Genomic DNA, 16,257 nt, shown 5'->3' on the forward strand with positions numbered 1-16,257 from the left:
ACTCTACATTTTACAAGTGGATAGGTCAAGTTGATTTTCAAATATCTGACTTGGTTTACATGCCATATATATATATATATATATATATATATATATATATAATGTTATTTTTCACTTGGAAAATTGAATGAAATCCATAAAATCCCTCCCTCTCTAATGTGGGATAGAAATATAAGATAGGAGAATTATCTAAAATCTCATGTTAGATATAAGTTATTTCAACTAGTCTAAGCTTCCGTCATTGCTCATTTGGTAAAGAATCTACCTGCAATGCAGGAGACCCATGTTGGATTCTTGGGTTGGGAAGATCTCCTGGAGAAAGGAATGGCAACCCACTCCAGTATCCTTGCCTGGAGAATCCATGGACAGAGGAGCCTGGCAGGCTACCATCTATGGGGTCACATGAGTCGGACACGACTTAGTGATTAAATAAACCAACCAAGTATTTTTGGCTAAACCCTTTAATCATTGTTGTTTCTTTCATGTACATAAGCCAATTCTCAGACATTTACTCCCAAACACTGATGTGTGCTATACCAGTTCATGGCTTCTTATATATCAAGTTCAGAAGACATTACACATTCCCACCTGCTATCTCAAATAAAAAGAATAGAGATTCTCAATTCTTTTAGTGTGTGTATGTATGTTTATATGTAAAACTTAGTAAAATTTGATGCTAATGATAGTGACTAAAATGTGTGTTATATACAAAAGTAGTATTGTAACTTCTAATATTTTTCAATGAAGAAGAGGTGAAGTGAAGTTGCTCAGTTGTCTCTGACTCTTTGTGACCCCGTGGACTGTAGCCTACCAGGCTGCTCTGTCCATGGGATTCTCCAGGCAAGAATACTGGAGTGGGTTGCCATTTCCTTCTCCAGGGGATCTTCCCAGCCCAGGGATCGAACTCAGATCTCCCACATTGCAGGTAGATGCTTTACTCTCTGAGCCACCAGGGAAGTCCATTTTTATTTTCTTCCAATCTTGGGGTAAATACAATAGTCTCAAATCTCTTTCTTAATTTTGATTTTTCTTATGTTACCCTTGATGTTTTTAATGTTAAAATTTAAAATTTTGAAAAATTTTAAAAACTTTTGGGGTTGTTATGATCTCATTATACTGAAAAAAAAATAGTGGTCAGTAGACAATCTACAAGTGATCTAAAATAAAGAGAAACATAAAGAAGCTATGTTTTTATACTATTTCATTGACATAAAAAAGGACTTAGCCAGCACACTATTTAAAACCATGTATACTTTTTAAATGAAAAAACAAGTTAACAAAAGAAATTTTTGTTTAAAAATAAATAAATTTATATTAAAAAAAAAAACAACAAACTTGAGGACTTCACTGGCAGTCCAGTGGTTAACATGCCACCTTCCAACGCAGGGAGCATGGGTTCAATCCCACATGCCACGCAGTGCGGCCAAAAATAAAGAAATAAATAAAAACTTAAAGTGAACTGACAGATGGCTGTGGCAATGGAAGCAAATGTAGAGTTAAGAGAATATAAAAAAATAAGGTATACTGTATATAAGTTGTGATATTTGACAGGTTATATAATTACTCTGAATATAAATCTAATTACCACAAATGAAACAGGAACTCATAAGAACAATTTGCATTTGTTATATACTCTTCCCTTCCTTCCCCTATTGGGTCAAATGAAATGAATACTTGCAGATTTTTAAAGCTAGTCTACTAGTTCATTTATTCTTTAAGAAAAAGTGAAACAAATGCAGATATTAATTAACTTACTATAAAAGACTTCCTTTCAAAAAAGCAAACAGAAAAAAATGTAAAACGTTGAACAAAAGCAAGACATTTAAAAACCTTTATCAATTTTCTCTCTCTATATATAATCCTTTTAAGTAAGCTATTGCTTGAATTAGCTTCATATTTTTAACTAGATATACAGAATTTTACTATATATTACCTATGTTTCAGACATGTTGTTTCATTAGAGTAATTGAAACAACTGCCTTCACAGAACCCCACAATGCAACCATTCTAAGGCGGCAGACTGAAAAATTACTAGAAGTCTCGTGAATTAGCCTTAAGTTGGTTATATTTTAAAATATAAATCTTAAAACAGTGATTCTTTTGGTTAAAAACAAAATGAATAAGAAAACAAAATGTGCTTGTCTTACCTCCTCATTAATATACCAATAGAGGGATGCATCCTTTAGGACAAACCAGTATTTCTTCCATTTCTGTGAAAAATAACTCTTCGCATCTTTCTTTTTCCAAAGCCAGCCCTCACAGTCACCACGGCCAAGATCTTTGCAAGAAATTCGTCTTTTGCTCTTGCCAGCTATAGGACCTAAAAATAATAGTGGGTAAATGTGCTCTTTAAGTTAATCTATAGATCATAAAAGGTAGATTAATCTATAGATCATAAAAATAAGTCTGGATATTAAACCTTAAAAATATTTATTTTCTCATTGTATTAAAATAAAAAAACTGGAAAATTTTAATACCTTTTCATCTACATGGACATAAAATTTAATCTGAAATGAGTGGTCCCAGTCTGAAAACGTGTTGGGACCACTTGTAAAGGGTGCCTTGTACCATAATTGACCTGAAGGAGAAGCTGATCTTTGTAGCTCTTATGCTAGGGGATGGTTCTCTTCCACACCACACTGGGCTCAAGCAAGAGAGGATGGGTGGAGTGGGCTGGTGATTGTTCCAGTGCAGACTAAGCAGCTAATTGTTTCATTTACTTTTCTTACCTTTGTTTTTCTTCTTTGATTTGTGCTGCAGAGAAGACTGCTGAAATGTCTGAAATCAAAGATGGGGAAGAATGTTATTTGATACACAGGGTGCCACTGAAGTACCAACAGTCGCAGAAAACACTGAAAAGCTGAATGGAACAGTGACTCTGAACCCCAGTGAATGAAAGTACTTTCTTTTTCCAAAGACTCAAAACAAATTCATATATATCATGCCACTAAACTTTATCTCTTGTGCAGCAGGAGAGAATAATATTATGTTTGTCCTTATTCTGTAGGCAGAGAAATAGGGACACAAAGCAGTGGTGAAGCTCACGGCTCTTAAACATGCAGAGTACTGCTGCGTACCTTTTTTAGGAGTTTAGAGTGCCTTCTCAAGCAATGTCTCACTGGATTTTCACAAAATTTTACGAAGGAGTCAAGCAAATATAACTATCACTTGTTCCTTTGAAGTTCATTCTATTCCATAAGCCACCACTAGCTACTGATCTCCTAGGCAATACTCCCAGGTGTTAAATATTGGGGTGGCCAAAAAGTTCACCTGGGTTTTTCTGTAACCGCTCAAAGAAAACTTAAATAAACTTTTTGGCCCACCTAGTATTTCAGTACTTGAATCAATATTTTCTTTTCACACCTCCTTTTGCCTCTATTACACAGAACTAATCTTCATGTAGGTGATGTCAGTACATTGGCTCCTCAGTCCCTTGGCTCCAGTGTTCTTTACTTCTCCATTTTCCAGCTGTCCACCCTCCATGACCCTATGTTTGTTATTCTTAAGCACACTCAAACAACTGCCTCTATTATCGCCATTCTACATAGTACACTACCTCCAACCCAGCAATTTTTTAAAAGAAAATCTCCACTCAAGTATCCAATTTATTGACATTACCACTCTTTTGTGCCTTTATTTCTCTTATTCTACTTGATTTCCACAGAACATCTTTATAACCATTCCCTGGAGCTATACTTCCTGCAACATACTTGCTTAGCTAAACAACCATCCATTAAACCCACCTATCAGTCTATTTCACGCTAAGGACCAGAAGAGCATAATGTCTTAACAGAGAAACCCACAACTGGTTTAGCTTTCAATTAATGACTATAAATCACTGGTTCTAGTCAGTCTTCTAAACTAGATTGTTCACTAGTCTAAATAAGGTTAAATTCATATGACTAGCTAGTTAGGGTAGAGAGAACAGTATACATAATTTTAATTCACAGATAATCCCTCAAAATGAATTTTAGGTAACAGATTCTTCTTTTTCTTTACCAAGGTATATCTGTAAGGAACAAATGGATTTTGTCTACATAAAATCTGCTGGCCTTGGGTTTATACAGTAAATTCATATTATGTGACATACTTTGTTTAATATCTTTGCTTATAAAATAATATTCTTTGTTTAATTGCTAAGTCATCTTCAACTCTTTTGTGACCCCAGAGACTGTAATAATTTTCACAATTTGTATATGGTTTACATAATTCTTAGGAATATAATATTATGGATGGATATTAGTCCTAAAGATAAGGATCAAATAATTTGCTGACATTCAGTGTAACCCAGAAATAACCACCCAATATGTATGTGGGATGTGTGTGTATAAATCAGTTGCAGGATCCATGGCTATAGAAATTCACAATTAATTTTAGAGAGAAAGCATAAAAGATAAAACCCATCATGTTATGCTAATTTTCTTGAGTGCACTTGGCTTCAGAATAATAACTCAAATAATAACTCAGGCTAGTATGTTTAAGTATAGTTAATTTACATATAGTTATTTTCCCTAAATTGTTTGGCTGTAAAATTACTGATTAGGTTTTTTTCGTTTAGTGCTACCACAAGTAATCATTATAATTTAACAGCTCATTATTTTTAAGAATGACAAAGATGGGGGTGGTTTGTTTTTTAGGAAGCTACATGGATAACAGACAGCTTTAAAGAACTGAGTTATATAATGTACTTCCTATGCTTTTTACACATTACTTCTTAGAACCTGAAGGTCTAGTTTAAAATCTACACAAAACATATTTTATGCTCTCTGCTGCTACTGCTAAGTCACTTCAGTCGTGTCCGACTCTGTGCGACCCCATAGACGGCAGTCCAACAGGCTCCCCCATCCCTGGGATTCTCCAGGCAAGAACACTGGAGTGGGTTGCCATTTCCTTCTCCAATGCATGAAAGTGAAAAGTGAAAGTGAAGTCGCTCAGTCGTATCCGACTCTTAGCGACCCTGTGGATTGCAGCCTACCAGGCTTCTCTGTCCATAGGCTTTTCCAGGCAAGAATACTGGAGTGGGGTGCCATTGCCTTCTCCGTTTATGCTCTCTAGGTTTTCTTTTTCAACAAGATTATCTTTTCTTTCCCTATAGAAATATATTCTCATATTTATCATTATCATGAGTGCAGAGTATAATCAACATACATATTGCTGTACCTAAGAACTCCAAGGCACACAATACAGATTTATCCATCATTCAAAGAAGCAAAGCTTTAGCTACCTTTTAAAAATATTGTAAATACTACAACGACATTCTCTTAAAAGAGACTTCATTATTTTTCCAAGTGATGTGATATTTTCTAAAATGAAAGTTAATTGAACTATATTCTTTTGAAAGTAATGGAAAAAAACAATGAAAACTACAGTTAAGGAAATAGGTCCCTTGTGTAGAAAAGAGTTAATATAGCAGGCCTGAGGCTGCTATCTTAGAAGAGCCTGCTTGCAAGGCTGGCCCTCCGCTGACATCTGGGAACTTGGCTTGTAAAACAATTCTCTGTATTGACATGCAGCTTCCCTAAGCAATAAGACTACTTTGCCCACCTGGGGACTAAACACTTGCTTTAATTTCAGGAAAGGAAAAGTAGCTGCTAGGCAGAGGATGCCTATGTAACCAATTCAATAAAGTCCATGAGTACTGAGTCTTTAATAGGCTCCCCTGGGCAGAGACACTACACACGTGTGACTGCATTTTTGCTGCTAAGTGAAGTGTACTCTGCATGATCTATCATGAGGAGAGAGCACAGGAAGCCTGCAGGTGGATTTCTAGGGATTCCACGGTCTCTTTTTTCCATACCAATCTGGCTGGAGACCCTTGCTGCATCACTGTAATACAATCTTAGCTGTGGATAGAACACAGAGTCTTCTGGCCTAGTCAATCACTGGACATGTGGGTGATTTGGGATCTTGAAATAGACTCATTTTCAAAAGATTACTTAAAAACTTACATCAGAAACTGTTCAATATTCACACACATAAATAAGCTCCTGATAGTGAAGGTTTCCTCATGTTATCAGCAGGTATGATTAAATACCCTGAGATGCAAATTTACAATCCTGTGTAGTCTTTCTTAGGAAAAAAGATGGAATTATTCATTCTGACAGGTATTTGATATCACATTCCCAGTTTCTGACAATATCATGAAATATTTAATAAAAGAAGGACACTAAGAACAGACACATGACTACAATGGATAACACAGCAAATCATATAAAGTGTTATGACCAATGTAGAAAAACAAGGGGCTTGGAATCTTTGCTTTCATGATAAATGTTTTTCTCATAATAGAGAAAATTTGTAATATACTTTATTTCTGTATTTTTCTTAATAGTTTCAGATCACCCTTCTTCCAGGTTCATGTTTAATAAGCATGCTCTTTAGAAGTTCTTTCATAGCAGTCTGTGAGTAGCAAACACTTCTACATATTTGTGTTTGAAAATATAAAAACCCTTCACTCTTAAATAATACTTAGATGGGTACAGAATTCTGAGTTGAAAATAATTTTCCCTTTGCAATCTGAATATATCACTTTATTTTCTTTTGGCATCACTGCCCTTAAAACATCTGTAGCTGCTCTCATTCATTATAATTTGTCTTTAGTCTCTCTGTTAAGTTTTAAAATATTTTCCTCTTTATCCTTGATATTCTGCAATTGCTCTCTGATGTGTCTAGGTTACAAATGATATTAATGAACCCCATTTCAAATTCATTGTGTTGTACATGAAGGTATTATTTCTTCAATCCTGAAAATTGTTAGGCATTATCTCTTCAAATGGCCTTCTTTACTACTCTCTTTTTTGTCTCTAGATGTATGTTGGTATCTCTCAATTTATCATCTATCTTTAATACTGCTATCCTTTCATATTTCCTCAATGCTTTTTAGGTGACTTTATTGTTTTTCAATTTTCTAATTCTCTGATTTTACACACCTGTATAAAGTTTATTTTAACTATAGAGTGCTTATTTCACTGACTATATTTTACATATCCAGGATGACTAGTTGGTGCTAGCACTTCTGAACATCCAGTGTTCTTAGTCATCTTGTTATTACTTCAAATTTTAAGGGCTTTTTGGATTCCCAAAATTTCCATCTATTAAGGAAAGATCACCTTTAACAAGTCATTGCTCTGGTCAATGGCTGTATCTTTCTTCAACCTTCTTATACTCATGGGTGAAGAAGCTCTGTTTGCCCTCCCAGCTGGTTTCACCCCATGAGTCAGTTTCCTGACATGGCTGGGGTCCATTTGTTATCTCATACCCATTAGAGTAGACTTCTAGTCATCTCTAGCCTTTCCTGGACTCAGAGCCTAACAGGTATATGGCTTTAGTTCCCATTTATTGTTGTGCAATTTTGTTTTCTTCTAGTCCCTGGTGACTAGATATCATTTTTGACCATGACTTATCTTTTTATGTTTGGGGTAGTGGTGTGTGAGAATTTAAAGTATGAGCTCATAATGCTTACTGACCACCAAAAATAGATTCCTTCTATAAACATTTATGAAGGTCCTTTCTCTTAAAAAATATTTTTATATTATTTCCTGAATCATCATTCAATAAAATCTTTCTAACACCATCACTTGCACTTTATGTTTATTGTACTGAGCATTTAGGTGAAAGTTCTTTGAACTTTCTACCTAAGAGTGCTTACAAACTCTGATCTTCAGCAACTTATGAATTTATATAATCAATGGGGACTTCTTGACTGAGCTACAGGCTGCCTAACTCAACAGATTCAATGTGTTCAAAACTGAGCTTCTCATACCCACCACCCATCAACCAATTCTGCTCCTCTTCTAGTCTTCTATACCTTAGTAAATGGCAATTCCATTTCTCCTCACAACTGTGCAAACCCTGAAGATTAGAGTCAGTGTTAACGCTTTCCTTTCTCTTACAGCCCATAATCAATCCACCAGTAAGTTATATCAGCTCTGCACTCAAAATATGTTTAAAATAAGACTGTTTCTTACTATCTCTATTACTATCACCTTGGTAGAAGCCACCATCATCCCTCACCTGGATTACTGAAATATCTCATTGTTCACCCTTCCTCTGTCCTCACCTCTTCTGTTTTTAACATAAGAGGCAGAGTGATCCTATTAAAATATGATTTGATCATGAAACTCTCCAATGGCTTCTCACCTCACTTTGAATAAATACTCAAATTCTTCCACTGACCCTGAAGGCCCTCTATGACCTGGGCTGTTCCCTTTGCTTCCTGACCCTTATTATTTTGCTCTAGCCACACTTGCTGTTTCTGGATTGTGTGGAATAGACTCCCACCTTAGGGTCTATACCCCTGCTGTTCCCTCTGTCTGAAATGTTTGTTCAGATATCGAAAGTAGCTCTTTTGCCCCCTTCCTGGTTGCCCATTTCTGTTCCCCACTAGCCTTAAAAGAATCTATTTAAAAAAATGAGACCAGTAAGCAATTGAAACTAATTCCTGATTATGCTCTTCTGAATGCACACCATGCCTTCTCTAAACTGTTGATTTTTTTTTCCTGGATAAAAAGAGAAAAGAATGAAGAATTAAACAGTTAAAAAATGACTTGCTCTCTACTCTCAACAGCTGTCTTAGCAATCCTGAGGCAGATCATGCAGGCAAGAGAACATCTGGAAGAGTCAGCCAGTCTGCATGCAATGGAGGATGATGCAGAATCCAACTTCCTGCCTCAATGATTCAGTAAGATTCTTGATCCCCATTTCAGTTCAGTTCAATCACTCAGTTGTGTCCGACTCTGCAAAGCCATGGACTGCAGCATGCCAGGCCTCCCTGTACATCACAAACTTCCAGAGTTTACTCAAACTCATGTCCATTGAGTTGGTGATGTCATCCAACCATCTCATCCTCTGTCGTGCCCTTCTCCCGTCTTCAATCTTTCTCAGCATCAGGGTCTTTTCAAATGAGTCAGCTCTTTGCATCAGGTGGCCAAAGTACTGGAGTTTCAGATTCAGCAGCAGTCCTTCCAATGAATATTCAGGACTGATTTCCTTTAGGATGGACTGGTTGGATCTCCTTGCTGTCCAAGGGACTCTCAAGAGTCTTCTCCAACACCACAGTTCAAAAGCATCAATTCTTCAGCACTCAGCTTTCTTTATAGTCCAACTCTCACATCCATACATGACTACTGGAAAAACCATAGCTTTGACTAGATGGACCTTTGTTGGCAAAGTAATATCTCTGCTTTTTAATATGCTATCTAGGTTGGTCATTAACTTTTCTTCCAAGGAGCAAGCATCTTTTAATTTCATGGCTGCAATCACCATCTGCAGTGATTTTGGAGCCCCAAAAAATAAAGTCTGTCACTATTTCCATTGTCTCCCCATCGGTTTGCCATGAAGTGATGGGACCAGATGCCATGACCTTAGTTTTCTAAATGTTGAGTTTTACCATCCCCATTTTATGCCCCTTTAAAAACTGTCACGGCTGAGCAGAATCTTCGGAGTTGGTGTCTGGACACATGCCCACATTTTCCCCAGACTGCTGGCTTTTCTGATTAAAGCACCTTTCCTTTCTACTGACACTTGCCTCTCGAATTATTGGCTTATGAGCAGGAAGCAGCCAAACCTGGGTTTGGTAACAATACTGTTATGGCTTACTCCTTAATCTCCTTTAGATCATTCTTCCCAGGCTTCCCTATAGAAAATGGTTTCCATTATTGCCCTCAACACTTCTTGTTTTCCTTCCCTGCTTTATTTCTCTCCTTAGAACTTAGCATTACCAAAAATACTTATATTTCTTGTTAATTACTCAGCCCTTCCTCCAAATATAAGCTACACGAAAGAAAAATTCTATTTTATGCATTGTTTTATCCTTTGACTAAAACAGGGATTATTTAGTACTAAATAAATATTGATTGAGTGCATAAAAGTTGAACAGACCACCAGCAAAGAACACAGGATGTAGTCTTAATTGATTGCTTTTTAACCTGAAGTCCTTCAGCAGGAAATAAGTAAGCCAGGTGTCTTTTCTCCAGTAATCCATGTACAGCATATTACTGAAAGTTCTGTTCTTTAGTAGACTGTTCCTTTTGTTAAATAAAAAAGTTTTTTTTAATCCAGTCTTTCAAAACATTACTGGAAATGAGATCTGTCTTAATGCACTTAGTTTGAATTAAATTTGAATTCAAGATGTGGCCGGCAAAAGTGCCTTAATGTGTCAAAAGATATTTATGCATAAAATTATATGATGAATTATGAATGGATGTGTTGAAATCACAATTCAACTCATAAAAATAGAATGTGCTAAAATAAAAGGCCATTATGAAAGCATTGTTGATCCTCTTCTTAACCATGGCGATGCATGCAACAGTATTCTATTTGGCTATAAAAGATTGCTTTTTCAGACATTTGCCTGAAAAGACCATTTGTCTTTCATTTTGTCCACAGATGTTCTGTTCAAACATTCTCCCCATTCTCCCCTATTCTAGATGAGGAAATGTGGGGGAGGGTAATTTGGGTCATTCTTATCCTGAAACTTTCAGAAGCACTTATTTTAATTGTGGAAGAAAATGACAGTTTCTGTGTTACATTTTGAAAGCTCAGCTACTATTAAATTCTTCTCAAGTTGCAAATTGCCACACTTATGGAAAAATTTGCAATCAAAATACTCTCTTGTTGCAATATAGCAACTTCCTCTTACTGTAATTTTCTGCAAAGTTCCAAGATTTCTCCAGTCAAACCAAAAGCTTATTTCTTATACGTAAGGTGCTTAGCAATTTGAAACTCTTGGGACAACTGATAACTATCTCCACATATTTAATATTTTTAAATAAACAAAAGGCTTTGAGATTTAAATGTTTCACAGAGAAATGTATTTTCCCTTACTTTCCCATTATTGTATGTCAGCAGAAAAAGTCTAAATATGAGTGTGATAAGAAGGTAATGAGAGTAAATATTATATTAAGAAATCTTCAATTTACATGAAATAACAGCATAGAATTGAACAAGCTTGTTGCCCACTGTGGTACAGGAGAGAAACTCTGTGCTGAACGGGGTGGGGACAAGATACTGCATGCACACTGGTTCTCTGAAGACAGTGGGGTGAGCTTGCTCTGGATTCTGTCAATAAAGTTAACCTGACTTTATATTGACTGAAAATGGCTCTACATATACTTACAAATAAGTGTGCTTTAAAAAATAATAAGCATGCTAATACATTATGAGTCAAATAAGAACAAAAAGGCAGTGACTGGGGGGAATTTAGAGAAGGTCAAATTCATTAGGAAGGGTAGAGTCAATGTTTCATCAAAAGAATACCATGCACATTAGATTCAGAAGGAAGTAGGTAAGTGAAACTTACACAAGATTTTATAAGGCGATTTTCCTTTTCCTACCGAGTAGTAAGTGGTAAGATGGGAAGGAGAGTGAAGAGTAATGACTGGTTAGGAAGAGTAACAAAAGTCACCACCCTTGGGAAACAGGAACTGTCATTCTTGGATCTAAATAATTATCGTTTACTGAGGGCTCATGTGTGAGACGGAGCGACTGAACTGACTGAATGACACGTGTGAGGTACAGCACTAGGGACCTTGTATCAGTTATCAACCTTAACGTTTACAATACATTTGCTCAGTGGTGATCATTAATGCCATTTCAAAGAGGAGAAAATTGAAAGTAGATAACTTATTCAGGAGCACACAGGTAGTGGCAGAGTCAAAATTCAAACCCAGGTCTACCTATTCACAAACCCGTTCTAACCACTCCATGCAATATCGCCTCTCATGCAAGTATTGTGTAGTCATGGTAACCATTTTAGAGAAAAGAACTGCTTTCTGCATCTGACACAAAGATATTTATTTATGAAAACCTTCCATAACATGTGATATAAGTGCATTGTTATGTGGAAAGACTCTGTAAAACAGAAAGATACTAGGGTTATACTTTTATATTCATGGAGATAATTTAAACAGGTAACATCTTGTGTGCTTAGTCACTCAGTTGTGTCCGACTCTTTGCGATCCAATGGACTGCAGCCCGCCAGGCTCCTCTGTCCATGGGATTCTTCAGGCAAGAATACTGGAGTGGGTTGCCATGCCCTTCTCCAAGGGATCTTCCCAACCCAGGGATAGAACCCAGGTCTCTCGCATTGCAGGCGGATTCTTTACTGTCTGAGCCACCAGAGAAGCTCATCTCTAAATTTACCAATCTTACCAGTCTAAGACTTTACTAGTCTTAGCAATCTTACCAATCTAACACCCTACCAATCTCTGATTCTCATGCTTTTGTCGATTTTCTTTGAATTAGCAAGTTATACTGCTCTGTGGGATTTAAAAAAAAAGATTTGCAGCTGTTTGGGGGAGGTAACCATTAATCATATTTTCATGAGAGGAAGGCTCATGTTAACATTTTAATTTTGCAAATGAGATAGAAAATAAGGTACAGAAAGGTAATAAGGCTCAGCCAAGTTAGGCAAGGATGAGACTGCATTCATATTTTATTCCAAACACATTAACAGTGTTAATTGAACTCAATGCAATTAAAAAACCCTATGTCAATACTGATGAAGAAATCAGTGATCCAAATAAGGCAAGCCTGCCTCTCCACTAAATTCTTTACACAGGAGAAATCTCTTGGAGCTGATTCATTGTGTTATGCAATTTTTCACTTGATACATTGCTAATTATTATGCCTTAAAATTACTTGGTTCAATTTCTCAAAATGCAGTTTTTAACTACTACATTAGTTTCTATAAAGGCAGAAACCATCTGCTTAGCTTGCCACTCTCTACTCAACTCCTAACACTGGACCTGACATATAATCTTCTATTGAAAGCATGGAAGCATGAATCAAACACTACCTATGCGTGTGGAAAGTGAGGGTATGAGTTATGGCATCTCATACGCGATCTGTCAGCACATCCACTCTCCCTTCAAAACATATCCAGAGTCCAAGGCCTTCTCACTTCTTCCAATTAGCACCCAGGGCTAAGCCCCTATCATTTCTCACCTGAATTGACTAAATCCTAGTCAACTGACTAGACTGTTTTCATGCTTCCACACTACACACAGCCCCTGCAGCCTATTCTCAATACACCAGCTGGAGTGATACACTTTGAAGGGTGCTGTCTCAGCAAGAATGGAATGCACAGCACCAGGAGAACAATACTATGGCAGAGATCAAGAGACCTGACTTCTAGTTCTCCATATTCCAGCTCTATGGTTGTGGATAAGTCACTGAAAGTAATCTTCACCTCAATTTCTTCATCGGCAGTATCAGAGAGCTGGACCAGATGCTTTTAGGATATCTTACAAGGACTAACTGTACATGATTCTGACTTACAAATGAAGGAAGAAAATGGCTAGTTACCAATGTACATCCAATTATTGATGTTTCAGGAATTAATTACATATACCTGTAATCAGTGTTAATCTTAACACAATGTTATTCACTGAAAGGTACTTGGTTTATGCTTAAGTTGCACCATGTATGAAAATCATTTAATTCCAGCCATATTAGATATAGCTATTGTAGGGTGTTTGATTAATGTGTACAACATGGGACAGAGGCAGAAACTTTGAATAAGTGAAGTGAAAAGCAGAACTAGGACAGCACCTGCTCCTGAATCTTCTGCTTGACAAACTGTCAACATTTATGTGTCAGAGAAATCAGGATAGGCTTGCCCTTATTTTGTGACAAAGAAATGAATTAAAGATTTTAAAATTAAAAAAAAAAAGATACAACAGCAAATGAACATTAATTGTATCTAAATAAATAAATAAATAAATAAAAGTCTGCAGAACTAAAAAAAAATAAATGCAATGTATGATTCTAAAAAAAAAAAGAAATGTTTATGATCAGAAAAAATTGAGAGAAACAGATTTGCCTTCAGAAGGCTATTCAATGACATAAAAATAAACCATCTGCAAAAGAAAAGAGAGAGAAAAATAATACAAATGAATCACCTCTAATGAAGAATGTACAAAAAGTTAAGACTCTCAAATAAATGTTTATGGCATATTTTGTCAGCAATTTTATGACAACCATAAATATTGGAAAAATTTCTGGTTATTGACTGGATGAAAGTGAAAGTGACTCAGTCATGTCTGACTCTTTGTGACCCCATGGACTACACAGTCCATGGAATTCTCCAGGCCAGAATATTGGAGTGGGTAGCCTTTCCCTTCACCAGGGGATCTTCCCAACCCAGGGATCAAACCTAGGTCTCCCACAATGCAGACAGATTCTTTACCAGCTGAGCCACAAGAATCTGAAACTAAATGGTTTGGGGTTACCTTTATTTTTAGATTTGTTGCTCTGATAAATTATACATGTTTTCTTACCATGGGATGCTTGCCATGTCAGTGTAATTTGTTCCAAGAATTCTAGCTTTTATCTAAATACCTTTACAGGTATGAGGATGTTTATATCAGGCTCTTATTCTGAGATTTTTGCTTAGAGAACAGACGCGCTCTCCCAGACACTCACTCAAAATGTTTCTGTATCTGTTAGTTTAGCTGCAGTCTTCTTGATCCAGAGATTGTTTTTCCTTACCAGAAAATTTCTCAAAGGTAATACTGGATAAAAATAAAAGTTAAGTTTAGAAAGTTTCAAAAGTTGCTATACACAATTTATTTTATAGTGAAATAACAAGATAAATCACACTCTGCCTTCTTTTCTATACAAAACCACCTACCAGGACATGATTTTAAGACTGAAAAAGTAAAACTGGCTTTATCTAACAGAAAGGAAAAAAGAGCTCGATGGGGACATTAAAAAAAAAATGTTTGCAACAGGAATCAAATCATCATTATGCTGTCAATTTAGATGGCATTTTCCATAGTCCTCTTTCCAGTGCTATGCTCATTTTGTAAATGAGAAAACTGAGTAAGAGAAAGAAAGCAATTTATGCAAGCTCAGATATGAAAAATTAGATTTCTGCAGGGCCTGATGTTTGCTGCCACTTTTCCAGAACTCGTTGCCTCAAATGCACCAAGATTAGGGTTTGGCTTGTTCTCAGCCCACTGCTGAGGACATTTGGTAGTATGGTTAGAGGAAGGACGCTAAGAATATATGCGCACTATCCAAGTGCTAGACACTGTATCGGACACTTTATATATGTTTTTTAATTACAGGGAGTCAAAGTCCTTATCCAATTATAAAATATATATGAGAGAGACACAAAGGAAAAATATATTACCCTCAAAGATATTTTACTAGCAAACAAAGAAGTGAATTTCATATGCTTGTTTCTTATACCAGGCATCTGATAGAAATGGAGGACCTAATGGAAAATGCAATTAAGTGAAGATGATTCAACAATTGACTAAAATAACATGGTAGAGTGACATGGCTTTCTGGTACTCTTCCTAAAACAGATTATGCAAAGAAATTCTTTAAAGACTTGCCTTATGTGTTTTATTAAGTAGAAACCTCTTTAAGTAAATCAGGCATTTTTTCTTAATTATTACTTATAGCAGTCACTGTTTTGATTGAAGACAGATGAAAGACAATTTGAAGTTATAGTTTCCTATATGCTCTGGGAAATTAAATAAGTAGGCTGTGGGGATGATACCGCCATAGAGGTAGGCTACACCTTGTATCCACTCCAAATTTATGGTCGTTTAGAATTTTTCACTTTACAACTGATACACACACTGTCACTAGAATTTTCAAAGCAGGTTTTACCCAGTATATACTTATGGTAACAACAGAAAAGGAAAACTCAGTGTGGTGGTTATCAACAAACTGAGAAGAGCTATGTCAACTGAGCAAAGTTGGAACTATGTATCTCAGATTACCTCTTCCTGTATGGTGCTGCTGCTGCTGCTGCTAAGTCGCTTCAGTTGTGTCCGACTCTGTGCAATCCCATAGATGGCAGCCCACCAGGGTCCCCTGTCCCTGGGATTCTCCAGGCAAGAACACTGGAGTGGGTTGCCATTTCCTTCTCTAATGCATGAAAGTGAAAAGTGAAAGTGAAGTCGCTGAGTTGTGTCCAACTTTTCGCGACCCCATGGACTGCAGCCCACCAGGCTCCTCCATCCATGGGATTTTCCAGGCAAGAGTACTGAAGTGGGGTGCCATTGCCTTCTCCGTGTATGGTGTTAGTTAGGGTCAATCAATGTAAATCTGTGGGAGTTTTGGAAAAGTGAGGCAGCAGCCTTGCTCTGGAGGTCAGCGTAAGGTGCCAGTCACTACCACATTGCACACATATGCCACTCTTGTTGGTTTGGGTCAGTAGCCAGGCCAGCAACTCCTTCAGGTCCTCTAAATCCTGGACCTGTGAATCTCCATGGCAGAGGGCATCAGCTTCGTTGATTA

At 36.7% G+C, this 16,257-nt stretch overlaps 1 protein-coding gene across 5 annotated transcripts in view; it reads right to left on the reverse strand.

The window, feature by feature from the left end:
* Nucleotides 1–16,257, reverse strand: part of CNKSR2 (connector enhancer of kinase suppressor of Ras 2) — a 283,532-nt gene that overhangs the window by 65,891 nt on the left and 201,384 nt on the right. For all 5 annotated transcript variants that reach the window (XM_018043877.1, XM_018043876.1, XM_018043878.1 and 2 more), the window contains 2 exons: nucleotides 2,730–2,778; nucleotides 2,148–2,320 (listed from right to left, as the gene is read on the reverse strand). In XM_018043877.1, coding sequence (XP_017899366.1) covers nucleotides 2,148–2,320; nucleotides 2,730–2,778 — 222 coding nt within the window. The remainder of the gene's footprint in view (nucleotides 1–2,147; nucleotides 2,321–2,729; nucleotides 2,779–16,257) is intronic.

This window comes from Capra hircus, assembly GCF_001704415.2.
Source record: "Capra hircus breed San Clemente chromosome X unlocalized genomic scaffold, ASM170441v1, whole genome shotgun sequence".
NCBI classification, from domain to species: Eukaryota; Metazoa; Chordata; class Mammalia; order Artiodactyla; family Bovidae; genus Capra; species Capra hircus.